This window comes from Triticum urartu, chromosome 5A (assembly GCF_056163025.1).
Source record: "Triticum urartu cultivar PI428250 chromosome 5A, HENAU_Tu73, whole genome shotgun sequence".
Classification (NCBI taxonomy): Eukaryota; Viridiplantae; Streptophyta; class Magnoliopsida; order Poales; family Poaceae; genus Triticum; species Triticum urartu.
In genome coordinates, this window is record NC_141877.1 from 478,093,815 (window position 1) to 478,114,577 (window position 20,763).

At 51.9% G+C, this 20,763-nt stretch overlaps 1 protein-coding gene across 1 annotated transcript; it reads right to left on the minus strand.

Moving 5' to 3' along the window:
- Nucleotides 1-1,845: 1,845 nt before the first annotated feature.
- Nucleotides 1,846-13,889, minus strand: LOC125507170 (uncharacterized). The gene is made up of 4 exons (XM_087524221.1): nucleotides 13,788-13,889; nucleotides 2,609-3,437; nucleotides 2,358-2,513; nucleotides 1,846-2,280 (listed from the first exon to the last, which is right to left on the minus strand). Exons 2-4 carry the CDS (start codon nucleotides 2,927-2,929, stop codon nucleotides 1,846-1,848), a joined length of 912 nt encoding a protein of 303 aa, XP_087380347.1. The 5' UTR covers nucleotides 2,930-3,437; nucleotides 13,788-13,889.
- Between the last annotated feature and the right edge of the window lie 6,874 nt (nucleotides 13,890-20,763).

The window sequence follows — 20,763 nt, forward strand, 5'->3', positions numbered from 1 at the left end:
CACCTCTCCTCCTCCATAAGAGCTTGGCGAAGCCCTGCCGGAGTACTGCAGCTTCACCACCACCACGCCGTCGTGCTGCTGTTGGAGCCCTCTTCCTCAACCTCTCCCTCCTCCTTGCTGGATCAAGGCGCGGGAGACGTCCTCGCTTCATACGTGTGTTGAACACGGAGGTGCCGTCCGTTCGGCGCTAGGATCTTCGGTGATTTGGATCACGACGAGTACGACTCCATCAACCCCGTTCTCTTGAATGCTTCCGCTCGTGATCTACAAGGGTATGTAGATGCACTCCTCTCTCCCTCGTTGCTAGATGACTCCATAGATTGATCTTGGTGATGCGTAGAAAAATTTAAAATTCTGCTACGTTCCCCAACAGATGTTCCATCAAAGGTTAAGATCTTCTTATGGCGCCTAGCGCAGAACTCCATGCCCACGGCGGATATTTTACACAACAGGAGCATGTCGACGACCACAAACTGCAAGTTGTGTGGGGCTGAGGATTCTTGGCAGCATTCTCTTCTTCATTGCAGCGTCGCAAGATGCGTATGGGGCCTGCAAGACCCTGACATTTATGAAGTCTTGAACAATGCAAGGGAGCCGGATGCCAAGAGATGGATCTTTGCTGTCTTGGAGATGCTTTCGTCTGCAGAATTCACACAAGTGTTGGTGACACTATGGGCTATCTGGTTTGCAAGAAGGCAGGCCATCCATGATAGTATCTTTCAGAGTCCCATGTCTACCCATACCTTCATCATGCGGTACATTCGGGAGTTGCAGGATTGTAAACCTAAGCAAAAGCCACGGGTAGGAGGGCTTGTTCCTCGAACTGGCTGGATCCCCCCGGAGCCGGGGGTGGCCAAGATACGGGTAGATGGAGTGGTCTCAAGGAATCAAGGCAAGGGATCCATCAGTGCTATATGCAGGTCGTTAGATGGAGTTTTCCTAGGGGCATCCTGCATGAAATATAGTGGAATAGCTGAGCTAGCCACTTTGAAGGCCCTCACATGCCGTGAGGCTCTGGCACTGGCAACAGACTTGCACCTGGAGAGGATTCTCGTTGCATCTGATTGTCAAACTGTGGTTCGAGATATTCAGAGTTGGACAGGTGGTTCATATGCTACGGTCATCAAGGAAATTAACGCGAGAGCGGCAAGTTTCTAGCAATGTTCTTTCATCTTTGAAAGAAGAGATTCAAATGTTGAGGCACATAGCCTCGCTAAACACGCTTTTGGTCTGGATCCGGGGCGCCATGTGTGGCTATTAGATCCCCCAGACTTGATTTGTATTCCGATGAACATTATTAATTAATAAAGCAAGAGTGTTTAGACTCAAAAAAAATCTGCTCCTCAGCTCAAATACACCTGCATGAATTGTGAATTCCAAAAAAAATCTGATTTTTTTTGTGAATGAACATCAACAAATTTTCTAACACCCTGCAAAAATTTACCTTGAAATGACATCCGTGGAGGTCTGTACAAAAAAAAATCAAGGCTCAAAAAGACGCATTTTGGCTCAAAAATCGGGGGTCAGTTTGCAGTCTCACCGAGTGAACACTACTACAATTTTACATGACAACAATCTGGAAAACATTCATAAGTAGAGCACGCTGCTCTCTAATCTCTCTGAAAGTAGCAATGAACAAAGCAGCAAAAAGCATTTCCCTGATTTCATTTGTCAGCAGGAATCACTACTAGTACAATTTTACATCATTAAACATTAGGCACCTCCGATAATTCAAGAAACAAAGAGCTGCCTATGAAATCTCACACAACTATCATTGATCAATTCTGATAGTTTGGAAATACTACATCATAAATAGTACAGTTTGACATGATGCTAATTAGGTATCTAAAAGTTCAACATTATGCACTGACTGCAAGGCTCGACGACTTTTAACATGACTCCAGAGGGAAATTTCCACTCAACATGTCTTCTGATAGCCAAACGCGCCCTGTGAGACTCCATGAGGATATCCTCCCCCGTATGGAGGCATCGGTCAGGTGCGGCCGCCATGAGGATACCCCTCTCTGCATAGAACCATCTGTTAGGTTTATCAACGCTACACACACCAGAACTCTGACAGTCATGAGTGGTGTCTAACGTGAGGCGCTCGAGCGATGTCGCGTTCTCAACAATGTGGCATGTCAACTCGACCAAGCTCTTTGCGGAGCAGAAGCCGATGATTGTCACACGCTTTAGGTTGTTGTGACACTGCTGTGGTGGCCACCTTAGGTGTGAGGAATCCTCGACAACTGAATCATGCTTCATGTAAGGCTGCCGCACCTACATAGAAAGCCAAGATGCTCGCATCAGCAGTTTCACAATGCACTAGGTATGCTAGCAAGGTTCAAGTAACTTACTTCCAAGATGAATGTCTCCAGGCAAGGAGAAGCTTCAAGAAAAGAAGCCAGAGAAAGGTAATCATAAGCTGGTGAAATAGCTTCATCTCCAATTAGAGAAATATGCAAGTACTTGAGGCAAAGGAATTTGCTAGGTAGCATTGGTGTACTGATCATCTGCATAAAGATATCAAGATTAATTATATTACTAGGTATGTCAGATATAATATGCAAATAGCTATTCTATACTTATCTAAACTTTCAGAATATACCTCATTAGGTGAGGATATGGCAAGTGTTTCAACATTTGGCGCATAGGACAGAAGCTTAGTCCGAGCATGCAAGACAATGTTGGACTGACCAAATTCTAAACAATCCATTTCAACATTCTTTACTTGCAATGTATTTTCGAAGAAAATTGATACTAAGCTACCAGAGAAGTGAAAAATGGAGATATTTGGAGCATTGCAATCTATCACTTGCAGATTTTTGCATAAAGACACTGTCAGGAGCCTAAGCCGCTGCAGCAGACAAGGTATCTTCAGGCAAACTATCTCAGGGCAATTCAGGACTCCCAAAATGCTCCAATGCATCACAACTGTAAAGAAGGCCCTCTAGCTCATCGTCAGCAACCCGCACACTACTCAGATATAACCTTGTCAAGCTTCTCCAATGACCAAGCCCAGCTGTGGGACGAAAAGCAAAGATGCCTATGTCAAGATACCGAATTGATTTTTCACTCCCATTAAGTAAAGGTGAGCATGGGAAATAGTTTTCTTCTTCCTCAGGAATATGAGGCAGAAAAAGGCTGAGTTCTTCGATTCCTGCTGTAATAGCAATACGAAGCCAACTACTGATATAACAAGAATCAACCTTGTCACAGCTAGAAAGTTCAATGTTTAGTTCCTTCAAGCCAACATCCGAGTGATTTTTCAGAATATTGTCAACTTCACTGATGAGATCTCCATTCAAACCTAGTGTTTCCTGACGTAAGTCAAGCTTGGGATAACATCTACATGATCTCCAAAATTTGTGTGATACACAAGCCAAGCGGGCAGCATCTCGCAGTGGCATTCGGGCATTAATACATCGACAGATATCCTGGATACAGAAGCACAGCAGAATAGTAACTAGGGTTATAAAATAATTTATATATCGATCTGCACAAACTTGCAGTATTACACATTTACATAGTACAGAGGAAGGCCATGCACTGGAATGTAATCCCAAGAGAGAACGTGTGAATAGGCATATGGAAGTCCACAAGAATAATTTGTGTGCGTTTGTGCCGGTCAACATTCAAATATCCATAGGATGATGCTATTCTATACGATGGGATACAGTCATCTACAACAAATGAGTAAGTACAGCAACAAAGCGAAAATAAAAAATGTACATTCTGGACAGGGTATAAATAGTAAATCCAAATTTTTTGAGCCAGTAAATAGATTTAGCAAGCCAGATAAAAAAACAGCCCTCCATCATATGGAATTCAAGCTTCCACTACTACTGGAAGCATAAAGCAATTGTCTAATGTGAACAGTTTCTTAGGGATAGACAATGGATTGCCATTCATTGAAGCCTGTATGCACTTCTGTCTTGGAGAAAACTGTTTACAAACTTACAGCTCAAGTGCTTAGCATTTTAGCAGTGTCACAGAATATTACACGGGTAATCAAAACTAGTACTCCCTCTGTAAACTAATATAAGATCGTTTAGATCTGTCGGGTGGTTGGTGCGACATATGCCAACGGGTGGCTTATCATTGTGGGAGCCAATAAAACATCGCCGGTGCCTGGAAACGGGATAGGGCGAAGACATGCACGCCGGCGGATCTTACCCAGCTTCAGGGCTCTCCGTGGAGATAACACCCCTACTACTGCTCTGCGGGGTCTCCGCATGGTCACTAGATTGACAAGTAGCTACAAGAGGCTCCTTGAGCTGTTTGGTGAAAGGATGAAGAAGGGCAAGGCTTTCCTGCTCCTCCTCTCGTTGCCGTGTCTAAAACTATCCAAAGAGAGATTTCCCCTGCATGGGTGCCCTAGAGGGTTTATATAGGCCTACCCCCAGGGGTACAATGGTAATCCGTCTGGGCGCGGGCCCCAGCCGTCTGTGTCTACGTGGCCGGCTTCTCCGCCGACCGATGGGCCCGCCGCCTGGTAGGCCCCGCCGGCTGCCGGCCTTCTGGTCGACTGGTTGGCCCCACCGCTATGGAGTCTTATCGGAGGCTGGTTACTGTTGCCTTGCCTCTAGTGACGAGGGCTTTGTCGTGGTAAGCATGGCTACAGTGACGTCGCAGGGCGGCTCATCACTGTAGCCTTACCTCGTCTTATCTCCTTAACGAGGCACCTCCTTCGAGGGAGAGAGCCGGCCGGCTATTGGGAGCCAGCCGTACCCCAGGCCGACTGCGGGAAGTCTGGCCGCCTTTGGGGTCTCCCTGACTGAGGGGGCCCGCCACCCACGGGTCGTACTGACTGCTCGCCGTGGGTGATGTCATGATCAACATGGCAACAGTGCCGCGCCAGACAGGTGATGGCTGCCCCGTACGACGCACTGTGGCCATGCGTGCTCCGGGATTCGGGAGTGGCAGGCTTCACTGTAGCCATGCCCCGTCTTGTCGCCGTTATGTGGGCGCAGACTCTGAGGGCACGATCTTGGCCACCTGCTGTGGGGCCGGCTCCTTGGACTCGGCCTTCTCATGGCCGACTTCTTGGAGTCGGCATTCTCGTGGTCTTGTTTCTCAAGGATTCCAGGGCTGGGCCGCCTTTCCGTAGCCGGCCTGAGAGGTGGCCAGCTGGGGGAAGGTGGCCCCACGTCTTGGACGCTTGGAGGCTCAATCGGCCTATAATTTTTCTGAAGAACCAGGGGAAGCCGGCTAGGCTACCCGTGGTTATTTACTCCGACAGTAGTCCCCGAAGCTGGTTGGGCTCCGAGGCAGAAAAAAGACGAGGAGCTCAGTCAGCTTCCTATCTTGAGGAGCCGGAAACTGGGAGCCGGCTTTGACTAGGCGCGCCGTCTTCTAGAGATTTTGAAGCTTGAAAGCGGGTACCAGTCGGCGCGCGAGTCAGGCTGCGAGTTAACTGTTCGTCGCCTGCGCGCCACATGGCACCCTATGGCTGGAGGGGCCTGCCAGCCCACGCGCAAGACGGGATGCCGCCGCAGTCCGGGGCCCGCCACTACAGGGCCTCGGCCCACGTGCGGATCTTCTGCGGCCCGAATGGACCGCGCGCCCCCCAGCGGCAGTTTCCGCACGCTGTGAAGGCGCAATAATCGTGGGGCGCGGGGGAGTTGGTGCAGTTAATCCCACGTCCCCCCACGCCCTGCCTCCTCGGCTTCGCCGCACGAGGCTATAAGTAGGGGGAGAGGAGGGGAGCGCCAGACGCTCGCGCGCTCTCCCTCGCTCTGCCCCCTCCTTCTTCTTCCTCCTCTCCGCCGCCACAGCTACCCGTCGTCGCTCGGCCTTCCCGCCAATCTTCTTGGCTTGCCGTCGCTTCGTCGTAGCAGGGTCGCGCGCCTTTCTTTCGCCGCACCTTTCTCATCTCCGCGCCGTCCCCATGACGTTGTCGAGCTCCTGGGACGGCTTCAACGTCCATGACGACCACGTCGACTTCCTCCGCCGGACGCGGCGGCTGCCGGGCACGGATTTCATGCGGGTCCGCCTTGCGCCGGAGAGGGAGATCTCGTCGGCGCCGGAGGAGGACGAGCAGGTAATCTTCCTACGCGGCTTCGGCCTGCCGGCGAGCGGGTTCCTCCGCTCCTTCCTCGAATTTTATGATCTCCAGCCGCATCACCTTACTCCGAACGCGGTGACGCTGCTGTCGGCCTTTGTCACCGTGTGCGAGGGTTTTCTTGGTGTCCTCCCCACCCTCGAACTGTGGGGATAATTCTTCCAGTGCAAGTTTGGCACTGTCGTCGCGGGCGTGCCCGCCCCATGCGGCGCCTTCATCGCCATGCGAAGGACGAGCGATAACAACCCGTTTCCGCCCATCCCGCTGATCCAGTCGGTGAAGCTCTGGCAGAAATCCTACTTCTACGTGAAGAACATCGCTCCGCAAGGCGACTTCGTCAATCTGCCGGCTTACCTAGACGGCCCGCCGGCTGGGAGGCAGCCCTCATGGTCCTTCCGGGCCAGGTCGCTGTCTCAGGGTGGGGCCGCCTCCGTTGCACGGCTCCGGGTGATGATCCAGTCGGAGGGTTTGACTGGGTCTGACCTGGTGGTTGTCTTCGTGGAGAGCCGGGTGCTCCCGCTCCAGGGCCGACCTCATATGATCTGCCAGATGAGCGGCCGCTTCGACCCGTTTCGGCTAAGCACCAAGGAGATGCCTCACGCCGAGGTGTCTTACATGGTGAACTATATTTCCAACTACAAGCTCACCGAGGAGTGGAAGTACGGCAAGGTGCCGTACTCTCGCGCCAATCCTTCGCCGGTGGTAAGTTTCTCTTCTTTTCTTCTTTCCTTGTCGCCGGGTTCATGATGGCCGACTCCTGACCAGTCGGCTTGTTTTTGGCAGAATCTCATGCTTCCACCGACAACCGGTGCTGCGGGGGTGGAGCGCCAGTTCCTCCCCGACCGCACGATGGACGACGTTGACGACCCGGACCTGGGGGCGGTCGCCATGGAAGAAGACGTCGCATGGGAGGGCGGCGAGGCAGGCGGCTCTGGGCTCGGGGCCGCCTTCGAGGTTGGCCGGATGATGCTGAGGCCGAAGTTGTTCCGCGCCGTCAGCCGGCGCCCGATCATCAAGGCGCGGGCCCATCCGCCGCGCCGGCTCCTCAAGGCGGCGCGCAGAAACGCCAGGCTGCGTCGACCCACTTCGGCAGTCGGCCAAAAAAGCCCAAGAGTACCGCGGCGGCGACCAAGCGGGATGAGGCGGTCGTGAAGGCAGCCCGCTTTCGCAAGGTGGTGAAGCAGCCGCAGTTGGTTTCAGCGTAAGTGTTATTTTTCTTACGCCTTTCTTTTCTTCTTCGGTTGATATCTTTCTAAGCCTTCTTCTTGACTTATCAAACAGGGCCCCACTTTCTCATGAACGGGCCCCTGCCGCCTCCGTGGTCGGACCCGCGGGAGGGTCCTCAAGCTCCCGCCGTGTGGATCCCCGCGCCGATCTCCTAGAGGCGACGGAGCGAAAGGCGTGGGAAGCGCGGGAGGAGCGGGAGGCAGATGAGCGGAGGGCGGCTCGGGAGGCGAGGGAGAAGTCGGCGGAGGCACGGGCCGACGCGGCTGCCAAGGCCTAGGCGGAGGCCACAGCCATGGAGGAGGAGGCGGAGGCCCAGCGGAACCAGCCTCCGCTGCTCGTCATCCCCCTTCACGCCGTGGCACCCGACATTCCAGTGCCCCCGACGGAGGAGACCCGCCGCGGCCAGCCGGCGAAGGGGAAGGAGACGGAACCGACGCCGCCGGCTGGAAAGGGTCAAGGTAGCCTGCCCGACGCGCCGCCCGTGCAGCCGACTGGAGGTGAGCCGACTGTCGGGGCGGACCTTGTGGTCCTATCGACGTCCCGTCGGCGCGCGGAGAAGACGACTTCCGCGCCAGATCCGCATAACGCCGCTGGCGCCGGCCCGTCGGCCCAGGACCTGGAAGCGGCTAGCGATAGCTCGTCCGGGTGGACGCAGGGCGGCGGGACGTCCGTGCTGAACGTGGCGGCGCAGGACGTCCGGAGCCGGCTTCAGGCCCAAGCTACCGCGCTGAAGCAGTACACCCAAGAATTTCTCACGACGCGAACGGTGATCCGGGTGAGTCCTTCCGCTCTTCGTTGATTGCTCCTGATTTCTTCCGTGGGGGCGCGTCAGCGCACCCACTGGGTGTAGTCCCCAAGTTCCGAGCCGGCTGCTGAGCAGGCAGCTTGGAACTTCTTGGTAGACTCTAATTGCCGTCTTGTTCTTACTTGTATCACTTATCTTATCTGCAGGAGTATCATAACCTCCGCGCGACTGCCTTCAACTCCCAGGCCCAGGAGTTGAATCAGAAAACCACCGATCTGACCGAGAGCCGGAGTAAGTGCTTCATTTTTTGTCTCAAGTGGGTGCGCGTCAGCGCACCCACTGGGTGTAGTCCCCGAGATTCGGGCCGACTGCTGAGCAGTCGGGTCGGATCTTTTCCTGGCAACTTCTTTCTTCATATCTGCGGGGGGCAATGCTGACTTGAGGAGCCAGCTGAGCGGAGCCCAGACCACCCTTCGCGCCAAGGAGGCCGAGTGCGCCGCCCTGGCTCAAGAGCGTGACCGCCTGGCCAAGAAGTTGGCCGACCAGGAGGAGAGCCACAAGGCAGCCCTGAAGGCGGCGTAGGACAGCGAGGCCGCCCACAAAGCCGAATATGAGACAGAGGCGGCGAACTGGGCCGAGGCCAGGCAGGCGCTGAGTCAAGGCTACAGGCGGGTAGAAGACTTAATCGACGATGGGCCGCCTTCTTCATCGTTTCTTTGCCTGCCTCCTACTATCTGGTTCGTCTTTTGACTCTGTGCTACTGCTTTCTTCTTTGTGCAGATTACTTTCCCGGTTACTCTACTGCCGCCACCCAAGCCATCGAGGCCTACCACGACGCGCGACGGTAGGCGAGGGCCGAGGTCGCACCGGGTGCCAGCCGGTCACTTGAGGAGCAGCTTCTGGCACTTCAAGCCCTCCTGCAGCCGACCCACCGCATGCTCCGCCGTCTTCAGCACGCCGGGGCGCAAGTGCTGGCCGCCCTCTGGCTCGGCGAGGTGATCCCGCGCACCCCGAGTTGGACCGCCGACTGGTTGGAGGTCGCAGTCGGCCGCTTCGAGGCTTGGAAGGCGTTAGCGGCCCGGTCCGGCGCTGGGCGGGCACTAGAGTTCGTCCGAGCTTGGTATCCTGGACTGAACTTGGACCAGCTGAGCACATGGCGGCAGGAGGCTGACGAGGAGCTGGAGGCGGTGCGGCCGGCTATCATCCAGCGCGCCTCGGCGATCGCCGAGTACACCGACACCAACGCCTTTGCCCCCTAAGGTGGATGACGCCGGCGTCGCTCAGCCGGAGGAGTGGTTCAGGCTAAACCCGGCAGAAGGTGAGGACTCGGCGGAGGAGATTGCCTCCAGTGATGAGGGTGAAGGGGAAGAGGGGGAGGATGGTGAAGACGCTGCGCCGGACGGTAAAGCGACCAGCCCGCCTCAGCCTGATCATGCCTCTAGCAATGATGTCGAGACTCGCTAGCCGGTCACTCCTCCAGCCGGCACTACCGACCCCACCAACCTGCCCAACTCGCCCGTCGTTCCACTAGCTTGATTCGCCGTCCTTGCTTTCCTGCTTGTTACTCTTTTGAACAATCTTTAAATTTGCACAGTTCCACCCACTGGGGGTGTATTCAGACTATGTTGAATGCTGGCCTTTCGAAGGTCTTTTGTGTAAATATTATGCATGTGTTTGGCTTCCATTCATGTTTGCTTTCCATCCTTTTGGCTTTTTCCTTTGCCGCCTTTCCTTGGCCGCTGCCTTCCCAGCCGGACAGCTGCTCTGCAGTCTGTGGCTGGAGAAGGACTTGGTTGTTTTGGGAAGGCAAGTACTCGAGCTTTCTTAGATTGCAGCAAGGTGAACGGGAAGCCGGCCAGCCGGCTGCTCTGGTAGCCGGCTGGCGGGGCGGGAGGCCGGCTCGCGTTATATAAGTTCATTGGTCCTTAGCCGTTTTTCGTGTGGGCATACTTTCCTTCCCTTGGCTCCTGCCAGTCGGATAGTCGATTCTTCGAGCTGCGACTTTTGGCAAGAGGGGGCTTGGGTGCCGGCACACTACTTGTCTGACTGCAGGCAGAACTTTATATATAACTTAAGGCGGCGAGTCCCCGGGTTGACTGGTCAGGCCTGGTGCCGGACGAAAAAACAAATGTAGTAACATATTCATAGGCATGATACCCATCATCCATAGATAAAAGAGGGTAGTCCCCGAGTGCTCCTCGGGGGACCCTTTGTCTCGTACTTAGTACAAAAGTTAGCGTGATACATATTTCTTTTTAACTGTAAAATCTTCGGAGGAGATTGGCGTTCCATGGTCGTTTCGACTCCTTGCCGGAATCATCTCTCTTGTGTGCCTTCGGCTTCTGCGCGTCGATTAGGTAGTAGGAGTCATTGCCTAGAGCTTTGTTGATGACGAAGGGGCCCTCCCAAGGGGCCGAGAGCTTGTGCTAGCCGGTTGTTCGCTGGATCAGCCGGAGCACAAGATCACCCTCTTGGAAGGATCTTGGCTTGACTTTCCGGCTATGGTAGCGGTGCAGACCCTGCTAATAGATGGCGGACCGGCTGAGGGCTAACAGCCGGCCCTCTTCCAGCAGGTCGACGCCGTCTTCACGTGCTTCCTTGGCCTCCGCCTCCGTGTACATGGTGACCCGAGGTGAGTCGAACTCGATGTCAGTTGGGATGACCGCCTCGGCGCCATATACAAGGAAGAAAGGGGTGAAGCTGGTTGACTTGTTTGGGGTAGTGCGCAAGCTCCAGAGGACGGCCGGTAGCTCGTCGAGCCAACAGCCGGCCGAACGCTCTAGTGGCACGACCAGTCGGGGCTTGATGCCGGAGAGGATGAGGCCGTTTGCTCGCTCGACCTGGCCGTTTGACTGCGGGTGGGCGACGGACGCTAGGTCCAGCCGGATGCCGTGTGTTGCGCAGAAATGTGCCAGCGCTCCCTTTGCAAAATTTGTGCCATTGTCGGTGATGATGCTGTGCGGTATGCCATACTGGGTTGTGATATCTGCGATGAACGTTACAGCAGTTGGCCCATTCAGCTTCTTGATCGGCTTTGCTTCGATCCACTTGGTAAATTTGTCCACAGCGACGAGTAGATGTGTCATGCCACCGCGTGCCGTCTTGAATGGGCCCACCATGTCCTGCCCCCAGACGGCAAAAGGCCAGGTGAGAGGGATGGTCTTGAGTCGGCCACCGCCTGTTGCGTCGATGCCATCCCCGGGCCGACTGCAGTAGCCCCCGGGCCGAGTTCCGAAGTCCCCGAGCCGGGTGTGACTACGGCAGTCCCCGGGTCGCCTGTCAAAGTCCCCGAGCCGCCTGCTTGGTTCCCCAAGCCGGATCTGACTGCGTCGGGGTCAGGCGGCACAAAGATAGAATCAGATTCTGGAGATGGCTTGAGAAGGCGGTGGAGAGAAACACCGGCTGGTATAGCTTGCCGGGTGGAGCCTACTCGTGCCAGGGCATCTGCTTGCATGTTGTCGGCGCGTGGTACATGAAGGAACTCACATCCTTCAAAATATCCACTGATTTGCTGAACGAGGAAGCGGTAGCTCGCCATATTCACGTCCTTGGCGTCCTAGTCGCCAGATGACTACTGGACCACCATATCCGAGTTGCCATAGCACAGGATCCGGCGGATGCCGAGCTCCTTGGCTAGCTGGAGCCCGTGTATGAGCACCTCGTACTCGGCCACATTGTTGGAGGCGGCAAAATGAATTTGCAATGTGTACTTGAGCTTGTCGCCCTTGGGGGAGGTGAGGATGATGCCGGCTCCCAAGCTAGTGTGCATCTTGGACCGATCAAAGTGCATCCGTCAATGAGTGGAGTCGGGGGTCAGTGGCAGGTACTGGGTTTCGGCCCAGTCGACGAGGAAGTCTGCCAGTGCTTGGGATTTAATGGCGGTGCGGGGCTGGTAGAAGATCGTGTAAGGAGCCAACTCAATGGCCCATTTTGCCACTCGGCCGGATGCATCCCGGCTGCCTATGATCTCGGCGAGCGGGGCAGTACATACGACCGTGATGGGGTGCTCTTGGAAGTCAGCCTCCCCAGCCAATTCCAGGTCCGCAACCAGCTCGCCGGAGATGTGGAGTTGGTCGAGGAGGCTGACGAGGTGGCTTTCAGGGCAGCAGGTGCCCGCGTCGGATGCGGGCTCGTCAGAGATGCGAGCCTAGCCAAGAAGATCGGTGAGGCAGCTCGCCGCGCATGCGTCAGTGACGCCTTGCAGCGCGTCGGGGCAAGCGCCATCGGGCGAGCCGGGCTGGCTACGCACGCTGGGGAGGAAGAGGGTTCCCGTCCAGAGCAGGTCTCCGGACGATGGTGCACCTGGCCCCATGGTGGGCGCCAAATGTCGGGTGGTTGGTGCGACATATGCCAATGGGTGGCTTATCATTGTGGGAGCCAATAAAACATCGCCAGTGCCTGGAAACGAGATAAGGCGAAGACATGCACGCCGGCGGATCTTACCCAGCTTCAGGGCTCTCCGTGGAGATAACACCCCTACTGCTGCTCTGCGGGGTCTCCGCATGGTCACTAGATTGACAAGTAGCTACAAGAGGCTCCTTGAGATGTTTGGTGAAAGGATGAAGAAGGGCAAGGCTTTCCTGCTCCTCCTCTCGTTGCCATGTCTAAAACTATCCAAAGAGAGATCTCCCCTGCATGGGTGCCCTGGGGGGTTTATATAGGCCTACACCCCAGGGGTACAATGGTAATCTGTCTGGGCGCGGGCCCCAGCCGTCTGTGTCTACGCTGGCCAGCTTCTCCGCCGACCGATGGGTCCGCCGCCTGGTAGGCCCCGCCGGCTGCCGGCCTTCTGGTCGACAGGCTGGCACCATCGCTCGGGAGTCTTGTCGGAGGCTGGTTACTGTTGCCTTGCCTCTGGTGACAAGGGCTTTGTCGTGGTAAGCATGGCTACAGTGCCGTCGCGGGGCGGCTCATCACTGTAGCCTTACCTCGTCTTATCTCCTTAATGAGGCACCTCCTTCGAGGGAGAGAGCCGGCTGGCTATTGGGAGCCGGCCGTACCCCAGGCCGACTGCGGGAAGCCTGTCGCCTTTGGGGTCTCCCTGACTGAGGGGGCCCGCCACCCACGGGTCGTACTGACTGCTCGCCGTGGGTGATGTCATGATCAACATGGCAACAGTGCTGCGTCGGACAGGTGATGGCCGCCCCGTATGACGCACTGTGGCCATGCGTGCTCCGGGATTCGGGGGTGGCAGGCTTCACTGTAGCCACGCCCCGTCTCATCGCCGTTATGTGGGCGCAGACTCTGAGGGCACGATCTTGGCCGCCTGCTGAGGAGCCGACTCCTTGGAGTCGGCCTTATCATGGCCGGCTTCTTGGAGCCGGTCTTCTCGTGGTCTTGTTTCTCAAGGATTTCAGGGCTGGGCCGCCTTTCCGCAGCCATCCTGAGAGGTGGCCAGCTGGGGGAAGGCGGCCCCATGTCTTGGACGCTTGGAGGCTCAATCGGCCTATAATTTTTCTGAAGAACCAGGGGAAGCCGGCTAGGCTACCCGTGGTTATTTACTCCGACAAGATCACTAGAAGTGATCTAAACAATCTTATATTAGTTTACAGAGGGAGTAGTTCTTAACATAACCATTCTTCATGTTTATTTGGCAAACAAACACCGACCAGCATTTCCCTGCAATCCAGACCGATGCACCTCTAGCACACACAATGGCGATTTGCTTGGAATATACTCCCTCTGTCCCATAATTGATGTCAAAAACGCTCTTATATTATGGGACAAAGAGAGTTGATCAGTAGTTTATACCTCGGGAAGGTCACCCAATGTTGATATCACTTCGACACAGTCACTTTGAGAATCGTCGTCTTGCTGCCAGGGTGAGCCCTTTGGATTGCAGATTGGAGCAATCGATCCACCTGGGATACATCAGTAACCATCACTGATGACAGTAGAGAAAACAATGGGATACAATTCGCAAGCAAACTGACATACATGATTGCTAATGGTCTAGAAATATACAAAGAATCTCAAAATTATGAATGTCTTTTGCAAATCTGGTACACGAACATAGCGTCCGCTATCCACAGTTCGCTACGTCGACCCCAACTAGGACACATCTAGATGTGCCCTAGTTATTGCACATCTAAGTGACTTATCTAACGTCAAAAGGAAAAAAAATACACACACAAATCTCCATGTAAAATCAATGATATAGAACTTAGATGTGCAATTCTTATTATACATCTAGATATGCTTAAGCAAAACTGGTATTTAAAACCTTGCATACATCGAGTTCCGACCACTGATAACAGTACTAATAGAAAATAGTGGGATGCGGATTCACAAGTAATAAACTAACATACATCCAGTTCGTTACCGTCGCCTCTACCAATCCCCAATCGCCTCCCCCCATCCCCGCCCGAAAAAAACAATTGGGCCCAGAATAAATGTTGCTGCGGACTTATACATAAGTGAATCAGCTTGCAACTACGCTGAGACTGATATCAGTTTTTAACCCCATCGAATAGATCTAATAGGTTAAGGAGGTTAAAGGGGGTGAATAAATGAGCAAACCCTGAAACAAATTTACGAATGGTCCAGAAATGGAGGAGGGGGCAGGGGGCGTACGGTCTGGGGTTTCCCCCGTCAGCGGCGGAGGATTCTGCATCTGCATGTAAGATTCCCGGAAATGGGGACGACGGCGAGCTCTTTTTAGGTCCTGTCGTCCGACGACACAATGCCAGCGCCAGTGCCTTGGTGTGGTTGTTTCTTTCCTTGAGAAGGCCAACGCTAGATTTTTCTTCCCAAAAACTTAAACGCACAGCTGCACTATCTGGCAGAACCGAGCACATATGCAAGTTGTCCGATGATTGTGCACCTGCTACGCGACAAAACTGCTAAGAAAACGGCCTCCTTCCTCCTCGCGATGTACCTGGCGTTGTCGGATGGTGGATGGTCACTAAGGATTACCTGCATGCATGTGCTGATGTCATTTCACAATATTCCGTCTCATTTAAAAAAAGGTATAACTTTTGAACCGAGTGTCAAAATGAAAATCCGTTTTCACCATTAGGTTTCTCGCGACGAGATCTTCAAAACTAGATCTCATATGTATATGTTTCGATAAATTTTTTTGAAGCAACTTTGGTTCTAGTTGAGGCAATTTTAGTACTAAACAGAAGCAACTTCCTTGCATCATGTGTACTAGTGAATTTACCTATCAAGTATATCGTAGACAACATAAAAACCACGTGGGACAAATTTTCATTGTATGTAGGCAACTGAGCATCATTCATAGGCAACTTTATAGTATTGTAGGCAACTTAGTTTTCAAGGTAGGCCAACAGTATCCTAAGGGGGCTACCATGACTAGCTAGTAGCTTAACATCATCCTTAGTTGCATACAACTTAGCTTCATACATAGGCGGCTTTTGACCTAAGTTGCTACGCTACTTAGTTTTAAAAGCAACTATGATGCTAGATGAGGCAACTTTAATGCTAAACAAAAGCAACTCCACTACTAAAAATAATTAATTAGCAACGATAAGCAACTAACTAATAATACAGAACAACTACCAAACTGAGGTAGATAATATCACATCACCTTTATGAGCAACTTTTCATCCACAAGAGGCAACTCTAGTGCTAAAAGCGGGCAACATCACTACCTTGTGTGTCCTAGTTAATTTTGTCTAACATTCTCCTAACTTCCTTATCGGTACTTCTAAGTTGCCTATTGTTCATGCTCATATGTCGTTGTTTCTAAATTGCCTATAATACTATGATGTCGGCTACCGATGATGCTCTTGTGTCCGCTATATATTACTAGTTATGGTAGGCAACATGATGATGAATCTCGGCCACTTTAGAATGTTTGTAGGCAACTTAGAAAAACAATGATAAACAACTTCATAATATTCTAGGCAACTATTTTAACAAAATTAGGCAACTGAGCAGCAATTGTAGGCAACTAATTACTAGTAGCAAGCAACTAGGCATCAATTATAGGCAATTTATAGCATTTATATGCAATTGAACATCAACTGTTTGCAACTAACCATCAATAATAGGCAATTGAAAAGTTGGAATAATGTTAGCAAAACCACCGCCACTAGAGAGCTTCGGTCACCGCCTCAGGCCCCCACTCCTCTTCCCTATCTGGCGTCCTCGTCGGCGGTAATAGGGGTGGGGACCCCTCCATCTCATTTTATATTTCTTAGATATTTGCTTCTCCGACGATATCTACGAGGTGGTGGCAACGATGATGTGTTGGAATAGGGTCTCTCCCTACCACGACGACGTCCGATCCTGCGATAACGAAGAGCCTATGAGAGTTTGTGTCCCTAGATCTGTTGGTTCACTTCAGATCTTGGCAACTCCTGTGTCTTTCAAGGAGAGTTTTTGGTTGGCTATTGGTGTGGCGACTTCGACATCTTTTTAACCGTTGTTCCGTGTCTTGGCCTGGTTTCTCCAACCCTCTATGCTGCTGGTGATGGATTGCAAATCTGTTCTGCATAGGGTGATGCTCTAGTCGATGCTCTTCAACGATTTATAGATCTCGTCTCAAGGGGGCAACTAGCCACTAGTGCAGATGGCATGCCAAAATTGGCCTTGCTGGCGTAGGGCTTCAACACCATCAATATGGCGCCAGTGATAATTTTTACTGGTGGCGTTGGGGCAAACAACAACAGTATTGTGGATACCGATGGCGTGCCACGTGTCCAACGATAGCAATATGTTCAAATTATCTATGATGTTACATGTTTGCCAACTCCAGCACTTTGATTTTTCACTAATAAAAGAATATACGCAGCAATTTAAACCTACTCCATATCTGTAGCAATTTGGGTGTGGCTTGAACCAAACACCCATGTCATAACCTAAGTCCAACTCATAACAACTCAAAATTATCGACACATACAAATTTGGCAGTTTCTACACATAACAACCCAAAACCAAACACATTCAAATTTGGCAGTTCCTACACATACAAATTATCTACCACTGCCATACAAACACATGGCACTTCCTAGCACTGCCATACAAATTGTCGGTCTATTCAAACTCCTAATTTTGCCGACTCAGTCAAACTAATTTTGCCTACTCACTTCATTGCAGAATGGAAAACCTAGCGATGAAAATTAAATCACGAGGGGACGGACTCACTGGTGATTTTGTACAAAGGAGAAAGAAGGTGGAGGGGATGAACTCACCAATGATTTGTAGTCAGTGTCGTGCCAAACCGAAACCCTAGCAACCCATTGATACTTTCGTCGTCACCGAAAGCTTAGCAATGCAAATCAAAACAAATGGGGCCAAGAGATAGGGCAGCGAGAGAGGGAGTTGTAGATGTTTACCTCGGCACTGGAGCCCACCGGAAATGGCCGCCTGAATCGAGAGAGGCCGAGAGAGAGAGAGAGAGAGAGAGCCCGAGCAGAGAGGAAGAGGGAGCGAGGTAGGGCGAGGGGGGCGTTGCCACTTGCCACCTTGGGTTTGTCCCACTGCCTCCTCCAACGCATTTTTGGGCTTGGCCCAACACGTAATTTTAAAAAAATCTTACTTTCACAATATTTGAACTTTACTAAAAACAAATTAAAGACTCAAAATAATATTAGTACTTTAATAAAATTACTTTAGTAAAAACAATTAAAATACCAAATATATTTAAAAAATAATGCAAAAGAATGTGCAAATGTACAAAGAATACTATTAATTTCATAAATATAAGTCCTAGATTTCTCGCCAAAATATTTAATAAATACTTAAACATATTTTAATCAATTAAGAATAAATAAAAGCGAATAAAAGTAGTTCAAAAAATAGACCCTGTGTCATATAGTGCTGATGTGGCAAAACATGACAAGCCACAACTAAATATAATAGTGTTGGTGTTCCCTGTTATGCGACATCACCACTATATAACGCCTTATACCAACTGTGTCATGTAGGGTTTTGGAACACTAGACCACAAACAAATGTCATTCAACTATTTTCCAACGCTAGCCCTATGATCTTAGTAATGTCGTACCAAAAATGCCAACGCCACCAATATTTGGAAATACAGTGGTGGCGTTGATTGAAAATGAGGCTCACCACTATATCACGCCTTGTACCAACTGTGATCGCACAAACAAATGGCATTCAACTATTTTCCAACGCCAACCCTATGATCTTAGTAATGTCGTACCAAAAATGCCAATGCCACCAATATTTGGAAAATATAGTGGTGGCGTTGATTGAAAATGAGGCACCACCAACAAAAGTTGTCGCTAGCCATTTTTCCACTAGTGGGCTATTGCGGTCCTCAAAGCCAGGTACGACAAGCATTTTCGGAGGTGTCTCTTTTCTTTGTTGTTGGTTCAATGCAATTTTTAATCTTTGACGGGTGGTGTACCTATTGAGGGAGTCCTGTATGAGGGGGTCCTCGGGCGTCCGAGCTGTGTAATGTGGGCCGGATTGGTGGGTCATGAAGATACAAGATAGAAGGCTTCGCCCCGTGTTCGGATGGGACTCTCCTTGGTGTGGAATGCAAGCTTGGCGTTCGGATATGAAGATTCCTTTCTCTGTAAAATGACTCTGTAAAACCCTAGCCCCCTTCGGTGTCTATATAAACCGGAGGGTTTAGTCCGTAGAGGCGATCATGATCATATAGGCTAGACATCTAGGGTTTAGCCATTACGATCTCGAGGTAGATCAACTCTTGGAACCCCTATACTCATCAAAGTCAATCAAGCAGGAAGTAGGGTATTACCTCCATCAAGAGGGCCCAAACTTGGGTAAACATCGTGTCCCTTGCCTCCTGTTACCCTCAATCCTTAGACGCACAGTTCGGGACCCCCTACCCGGGATCTGTCAGTTTTGACACCGATATTGGTGCTTTCAGTGAGAGTTCCTCTGTGCTATCGACAAAGGATTCGATGGCTCATTCGATCATCCACAATGATGCTGTTTCGGGGGAAATCCCCCCGGCCAAATTTTCGTATTTGGCGGCTTCGCGCTGCGTGCCAACTTGATTGGCCACCTCGAGTAGATCGACAACTATGCCCCTAGTCATCAGATTAGTTTCGGGAACCTAAACTATGTCGCTAATATCCGAGGAGATTTGATCTTCGAAGGGTTCACGACCCCGATTGCCGCTCTGGCCTTAGATACAGAGCAGACCGTCAGGTCCAAAAACGGGAGTTTAGAGCCCGCCGAACTCTCTGCAATTATGGATCTTGCCTCCAGAGATCCGGAGGATATGGCATCATCGGCTAACCCAGAGACAAGCCGAACCCTCCTTACTACTGAAGCACTAGACACTCTGCCGGACTCTAAGTCTGAATTCTTGAGGTCCGTGTCAAGCAGGCGCTGCTAGGAGTCTCCAACTCCAGATAGCTCCACAGACTCTCGTTTCTCTGGCCAACCTTTGCCTTTAAGCGAAGCTCTGGGCTTAATGCGATCACTCACCATTACGGAAGGATCACTTCCGAATTACGCCCGGCCTGGACTAGGGGCTGAGAGCGGGGAATTTTACGTCCCACCCACCACCCACTTCATAGCCACTGTCGAAGATCTAACCGACATGCTGGACTACGCCTCTGAAGACATCGGCGGCATGGATGACGATGCCGAAGACGAACAAGGCCAAGACCCTCCGTTTATCGGACGTTGGACGGCCACCTCCGCATACGACGTATACATGGTGGATACACCTAAAGAGGATGATGACGACGACAAGAAGGATCCGGTCGAGGATAAGCTTGTCGAAGCACCTCCAAAGTGTTGACGTCAGCGACGCCGTTCAAAATCGCGTCGCAAAAAAGACAGCAATACCGGCACCGAAGACAATAACACTCCGGAGAACGCCGAAGACCCTGAAGCTCTTGTCGAGCCAACATCCGAACATGATGATTGAGAGGATGGGCAAGTTAATCCCGACGATCCGGTCGAGAACGAGGACTCGGAGGATAGCAATTACCTACCGATCTCCGAAGAGGATACAAGCCTCAGCGACGAAGACTTCATCATGCCAGAGGAACCCCTCGAACAAGAGCGCTTCAAGCGCCAACTAATCGCCACTGCAAGAAGCCTGAAAAAGAAGCAGCAACAGCTTCAAGCTGATCAGGATTTGCTCAACGACAGATGGACTAGCATCCTAGAAGCCGAGGAATACGGCCTCGCGCGCCCAACAAAGAGTTAACCAAATCGCAAGCTACTACCACAATTTAACGACGAGGCCCTGGAGCCCATACCGCCAATGCGTGATGCTGCTAACAGACCCGACCGAGCATCACGTGGCCGGGATAGAGCGGCAACTCAAGCCGACCACTAGCCCACACCACCTCGCCGCAAAGGCAGAGAAACAGCGGCCACAGGATACACCTATGACCTACGATAGGACCTGGACAGTAGAGCTGGTTAGACCAGATCAATCTATGGATCCAGGGGGCGTGCTCCAACGCGCGAGGACGGACATCATACTTGGTGTGACAGACACAACTTCACACGGGCCGAAAACCGCATACGGCCTCCGTCCGAACTACGCCGCGATGTCGCCCAGTACAGAGGCGCCGCACACCCCCTATGCTTCACCAACGAAGTAATGGGACATCAGTTCCTAGAAGGGTTTAAACCCGTCAACATTGAATCATATGATAGTACGACAGATCCCGCAGTCTGGATAGAAGATTTTATTCTCTATATTCACATGGCTCGCGGTGATGATCTACATTCCATCAAATATCTCCCCTTAAAGCTTGAGCGACACTGGTTAAACAGCCTCCCAGAAAATTCTATTGGC

Excerpts from the sequence above, each read along its gene's own strand:
- LOC125507170 (XM_087524221.1), bottom strand. The coding sequence starts at position 2,929 with ATGCATTGGAGCATTTTGGGAGTCCTGAATTGCCCTGAGATAGTTTGC. Across the intron at positions 2,514-2,608 it reads CCATATCCTCACCTAATGAG|ATGATCAGTACACCAATGCT; the intron begins GTATATTCTGAA and ends ATCTTTATGCAG. Across the intron at positions 2,281-2,357 it reads TGGAGACATTCATCTTGGAA|GTGCGGCAGCCTTACATGAA; the intron begins GTAAGTTACTTG and ends CTTTCTATGTAG.